This window comes from Durio zibethinus, chromosome 14 (genome assembly GCF_047325235.1).
Source record: "Durio zibethinus cultivar Kanyao isolate XHJ-2024 chromosome 14, ASM4732523v1, whole genome shotgun sequence".
In the NCBI taxonomy this organism is placed as follows: Eukaryota; Viridiplantae; Streptophyta; class Magnoliopsida; order Malvales; family Malvaceae; genus Durio; species Durio zibethinus.
This window is the reverse complement of record NC_143175.1, coordinates 22,524,167-22,530,166: the sequence shown is the minus strand read 5'-3', so window position 1 is coordinate 22,530,166 and position 6,000 is coordinate 22,524,167. Positions and strand designations below refer to the sequence as shown.

The window sequence follows — 6,000 nt, the reverse complement described above, 5'->3', positions numbered from 1 at the left end:
TAAGATAAAAAGTTTAACAGTAGATTAAGAACTTGACAAAAAATACTGTTTGTTTTCATTGGACAGAACACTCAGTAGCCATATAGAAATTAGAACCTAATAAAGAATCAGTCTTTATTCTTTGATAATTTGAAACTTTTTTTTGACCAAATATAATTTGAAACATAGACCTCAATCCTCCTAAGAAGAGATAACAACCAATAGACAAGCTATAGTTGTTAAATATATGCATCCTATCTATCTATATACATAGCAAGGTTTTACACTATAGAAATTTGGTAAATTTGATAAATTTAAATATATGCAAAAATAACACTTTGCATTCAAAGGCCATTGTCTGTAACATGATAAAATTAAAATCTCTGCAAAAGCAGTACCTCTTCAAAAGAAACTACTAATGAAAACAGCACATCCAAATAACTAATCCAGTTCACTTATGTTTGCCAAAAATAAACCAAAACAGCAAGAGCACAAAAAAAAAAAAAGTAGTAGATCTAGTAACCACCCTTCAGATCATTAACAACATCATATGGAATGGGAGTAACTGTTTCTAATGTAGCACCCTCCACCATGAAACCAGGTTTAGGGCCCTCTGGCTGCCTCTTTGTGCTAATGACCTCACCCTTTGCCTTAGCCTCTGCCTTGAGTTGATCATTCTTCACCTTCCTGAGCTTGAATTCCTCAGTGCACCTTGACGGCTGAACATGCTCCACTCGCACGTGAATCCTCTTCCTGATAATCCTGTTACCCACCTGAAATCCACAAGCATATTCAAACAAGTAGACCAATTTCCAATCAACGATATATGTAGCATGCGGTGATGACATGAGAGTAAGGCACAAGCTTAAAATAAGACAGGCAAGAATATCATAAAAGCTCTACAGCCAAAGTGACAAGAATGCAATAGTACTAACAGGATCATAACCTGAAATGCCCGCACATTACAGCCCATTCAATCAAAATGATGATATAAAATTTAAGTTCATCCCAAAGAGCTAATTTAGATTTTTTTTGTCAACAGCAGCCCTAACATTAAAATAAAACAAACGCAATATTACTGCTCTGCGACAGGTGAATGCATTCTATTAAATAGTAGTACCATGTAACCAAGTGAATCCAACCTTAAAACAGCAGAACACAATACATCGAAATCAAATTTCACAGTCAAACACAAAGCAGAATAGAATAGTAAAAGTTAAGCAACAAATGCAATAGGATATCAGACCCAGAACCTATATCTTCCTTTTAAGACAAGATATCCATTTTCTGACAAAAAACATTTGGAAACATTTGATGAAACAGAGATTCACAGCAAGACAGAAAATAAATAAAAACCCAAACACGAATCAAAATAATACATCAAGCAAAATGAAACAGAAAACCCACCAATAAAATAAATAAAAACCCACGAATAAAAAAGAAAAGAAAAAGCACCTAAAACAAAATAAATTAAATCAAATCCATTCTTATACCTGCTTGTTGACTTCAACGCCAATAGCTCGTTTTGTGACGTTCCAGACACGACCGGTGCGGCCATGGTAGAACTTGTGGGGCATACCCTTGTGAACGGCGCCGTTCACCTTGATGTCAACATAGTCACCGATCTTGTAGATCCTGAGGTAAGTCGACAAGGGAATGTAACCCTTCTTTCTGAAAGGTCTGGCAAACAGATCCCTTGTTCGAGAGCGAAGACCGTGACCAGCTGGCATTTTTCACTCTTTCAGGCTTTCTTCCTCTCGCCCGCTTGAAGAAGAGACAGTGGCTACCAGCTTTAATGTGACGAACAAAAACCCTAATCGCGTTCCTTTTCTAGCGGCTTCTTTACTGGGGTTTTTTTTTTTTTTTTTGAGATTTTTTGTTTTTTTGGGTTTGGGCTTAGTTCCTTTGGGTTGCTTATTATCTATTTGAGCCCAAATCATCCACATTGTGGGTGCCCTGTCCGGGCATGCAATCCTGTTTAGTATGTGGACCGGATTGGGTTTTTGAATGTTTCCTAAGACAAAATACTAGCAAATCCCATAAATCTTTAAAATTGGCTTAGAGAAAGATTCAAGTCCGAACAAGGCCTGGTTCAAGCAAATTTTTAAATATTTATCATTTATTATTTAGATATATTATAAAAAAATTAAAAATGGTACTTTATTTTTACTTTGTCCAAAAACTAAAAAAAAATAACTTTATTTTTTATAAAAAATACAGACACATACACAAATTCTCACGTTTAAATTTACCGCATTGTCCACCCAATCTAGATATATAAATAATATTACACGAACACTCACAATTAAATTTAATAGTTTTAAATATGATATAATAATACAATAAAATTTAATATAAATAAAAAAATAAAAATAATATTACTTAAAATTTTAATAAAAATTATAAAAAAATTTAATAAAAAATTTTATATTTTCATATTTATATAAATTAATACACATAATTTTTATATAAAATATAATTTAAAAATATAAATATTTTATATTTTATATGATATAAATATTCGAATTATCAAATATATTCACTATTATTATTTTGTAACGTGTTGAAAGGATTAGAACCCCATCTTTTCCTTTTAACAGTAATGATTTCACAAGTAACTGTTCTCTCGTGATTCACATTAGAGTTTTATATTGCTAATCATACCGGTGCAGCAAGAAAGCAACAAACCGCAATAATTAATAGTCTTTGAAGAGAAAGCAGCCTTGACCCAAGGTCTCATTCCAACACGGTAGATTTTTGGACAATTTTTAAACGTGGGGACCTTGCCAATTACCATGCTCTTCTGATTCTTTCCTTCTTGAACCGCATCGGAGTCGAAATGTCCCGTGAGACAAGCCAATTGGCCATCTTTAGACCTTGACAGCTGCCCATATTCTTTGGCATTTTCCTCTTTCCGCCGGATACCGTCTGTTCTTTATGGGCCATGTTTCCATGAACTAGTGCTACTGCTAGGTTTGCTTTAACTTGGGAAATGACATATAGAAACTTGTTTTTTTTTTATCTCTCCTTTTAATTATGAGATTTTCAAAAAAGTAAATAATTCTTACTTTTTAGTGTTTTTTATACAAGGAAATTATAATATGAAAATAAAAAAATACATTATAAATATTAAAATTAAACTTTATTGTATATTATCGTTTAAAGATAATTTTATAAGGTAATTGAGTTAAACTTTTAATTTTATTTTTATAGTGCTTTTATTTATTGAAATATTAAAATGAAATGAATTTTGGTTATCATTGCTCCTTTTTTAATGAGTAACCTTAAGATAGAAAATTGGAATTGTAATATGGTTTGCATTACAGGAGAAAGGAAATCTCTAAGAATCAAATTCTTTTGAGCTAAGCGCATATATATATATATATATATATATTGTCTTTGCGTAGCTCACACTGCTTGGACATTTGCTTTCCTCTCATGGTGGTAACGAATTATTCTTCCAGTCCTTATCGTGGAAAATTATTTCGAGAAAAAATATAATACTCTGATGTTGACTTGCTCCATTTTATTAGCAGCGCCAAGTACTCTGTCGACGTGTTATTTCGGCAACCCCAACTCCAAAAAAATTTATTTTATGTAAAATTGTTCTCATGAGGTGACGCTGGAAGGAATACCTTGGGAAAAAATATTGCATATTTTCCTTTTCCTTCGGTTTTTTTCTTATTTTTGGTTAATGTTCTTTCAATAATTAAGTCTGGAAAGGATGATTTAAACTTGAGCTAATCACCCTTTTGATAATAGTAAAGTTGGAAAATAGAAAAAGAAGATTAAAGCTCAAGATATACTATATCTCTATGCATACATATACAGTCATGTGCTTTTATGGTGTGAAGAAAAGATAAAAAAGGGATTGCAATATATAATTCAACTGTCATGTTCCATGGAAACATGCTGATTATATATATATATATATATATGGAATATGACAGTTCAACAGTAATATACAGCTCTACTTTCATATTTAGGAAAATACAAAACCCAATCTTTTTAGTTGATTTTTGCTGTTTCTAAATTGGCTTTGATTTCATTAATTGATCAATTTTTTTACGTTATGTTTGGATGAAAAAAATTAAAAAAAATTTAAAGAAAAAAAAGACATATGTAACTCTTATTTTAATAATTAAAATTTTAAAAAAATTAAAAAAATTTTAACAACCATTATTTAAATAAATAATGAAAAAAAAGAAAATAATTTATTATGATAATTTTTTTTAATTATAACATTTTATTAATTATGATTTTAAAGCATTCTTAGATTATGATATATTAGCTATTTTGTTTAATCTCACAATTATTATTATATCAATAATTTTTGATCAAATAAAATAGAAAAATATTTTATAAATATGCATTAATAAATTTTGAGTTAATTTATTATTTTATAAATTCAAAAAATATATCTATTTATATTTAATCATTCATTAAAATCAAATCACAAAAAAATTATTAAAAAATTTTATTTTAAAAAATACGTTAAACTTACTTGAAAAAAAAGATGTCTTTCAAAAAATTATAAAATAATTATAATTTGCTTAACTTTTTATTAAATGTTTAGTATTAATAAAAAGATAAACATAATAATTTTTTATAAAAAAAATATTTTTAACTTTCTTTTCTCCACCTTTTTTTCAAAATGAGGTATTAAAAAAATTGTTTTTAAAAAAATTATTTAATTTTTACTTTTTTTAATTAAAAATTTATCCAAAAAAAATAAAAATTTATTTTTTTTATATTCCTTTACTTTATTTTATTTTATTTTTTTTCTCAATCCAAGCACGCTGTTAATTAAAGGACCCACTTTTTGTTTCATTATAATATGTATCGGTAATTTGGTAGTCCCCATCTCATTTCTCCAAATATTTCCCTATTTCAAAATCCTCTATGGCTGTAACCCTCTCAAAACTACGACTCTCCTCCACCTTCCTTTTTCTCTGTACTCTGCTCTTTTTCTCAATTGCTCTTGTTGTCTCTGCAAAATCTGATGGCTTCTCAAACATCATATCACCAGCAAAACTAGGCCTCAAGCGAGAGAAACTCTCCCACCTTCACTTCTACTTCCATGACATAGTCAGCGGACGAAATCCCACAGCTGTTCGAGTAGCCGACGCAGCCATGACAAACAAATCCCAAACTGGTTTCGGTGCTGTAGTGATGGTCGATGATCCTTTGACGGTTGCACCCGAGCGCAACTCCAAGCTTGTGGGAAAAGCACAGGGAATATACGCTTTTGCAGCACAAGAAGAAGTTGGTTTGTTAATGGTAATGAACTTTGCTTTCATGGAAGGCAAGTATAACGGTAGCTCCCTTAGTCTTCTAGGTCGAAACACCGTCTTCTCAACCATGAGGGAGATGCCGATTGTTGGTGGTAGCGGTCTTTTCCGGTTTGCTCGTGGCTATGCTCAGGCAAAGACTCACATATTTGATATTAAATCAGGGGATACTGTTGTGGAGTACAACATCTATGTCTTCCATTATTGATATGGTGATCGATGCCTTTGGTTTTTGTGGCCTCTGTTCCTCTGTTAATTGTTCTCTTTTTGTTTTCTTCCTGTGTAACTTCATCCTTTGGCTTTAGGTTGTATGCCTCGGGCCACCTTATGTTGATCTGGTTCATGGGTTTGTAATAGTGTTTTTTTTTTTTATATGAAATAACATTACAAGTAAAAATTGTAACTATAATTAGTATTACATTCACATTAAAAATTAATCTAATAAATACAGCATAAAAAACCAACATATAATTAAATTTATGTTTTTTAGAGAAGTATAATTAAAATTGGATATATTTAATCGAACATATAAAATTAAATCAAACTTATGCTAAACTTAAATTTTAGCAGGAAATTTCTTGCGAGCGAGGTGACACTAAGGATTTTTGTGAGAATTTTATTTATTGAAAACTAATACAATGTCTAAATCAAATTATACTTGGTGAATGACGTTATGTTTATTTTTAAAAAAATTGAATTAAAGATGTTCATTTGTAAATTTGACCAATAG

At 30.3% G+C, this 6,000-nt stretch overlaps 1 protein-coding gene and 1 pseudogene across 2 annotated transcripts; one reads left to right on the top strand and one right to left on the bottom strand.

Annotated features, from left to right (window-relative positions):
* Positions 1–300: 300 nt before the first annotated feature.
* LOC111293923 (large ribosomal subunit protein eL21z/eL21y-like) lies at positions 301–1,781 on the bottom strand. Its single transcript, XM_022886984.2, has 2 exons — positions 1,473–1,781; positions 301–752 (listed from the first exon to the last, which is right to left on the bottom strand). Exons 1-2 carry the CDS (start codon positions 1,707–1,709, stop codon positions 495–497), a joined length of 495 nt encoding a protein of 164 aa, XP_022742719.2. The 5' UTR covers positions 1,710–1,781; the 3' UTR covers positions 301–494.
* Positions 1,782–4,844: 3,063 nt separating this feature from the next.
* On the top strand, positions 4,845–5,667 carry LOC111294468 (dirigent protein 22 pseudogene; annotated as a pseudogene). The gene has a single exon (XR_016327723.1). The product of XR_016327723.1 is annotated as a dirigent protein 22 pseudogene (transcript).
* The last annotated feature ends 333 nt before the right edge of the window (positions 5,668–6,000 follow it).

Excerpts from the sequence above, each read along its gene's own strand:
- LOC111293923 (XM_022886984.2), bottom strand. The coding sequence starts at position 1,709 with ATGCCAGCTGGTCACGGTCTTCGCTCTCGAACAAGGGATCTGTTTGCC. Across the intron at positions 753-1,472 it reads GCGTTGAAGTCAACAAGCAG|GTGGGTAACAGGATTATCAG; the intron begins GTATAAGAATGG and ends TGTGGATTTCAG.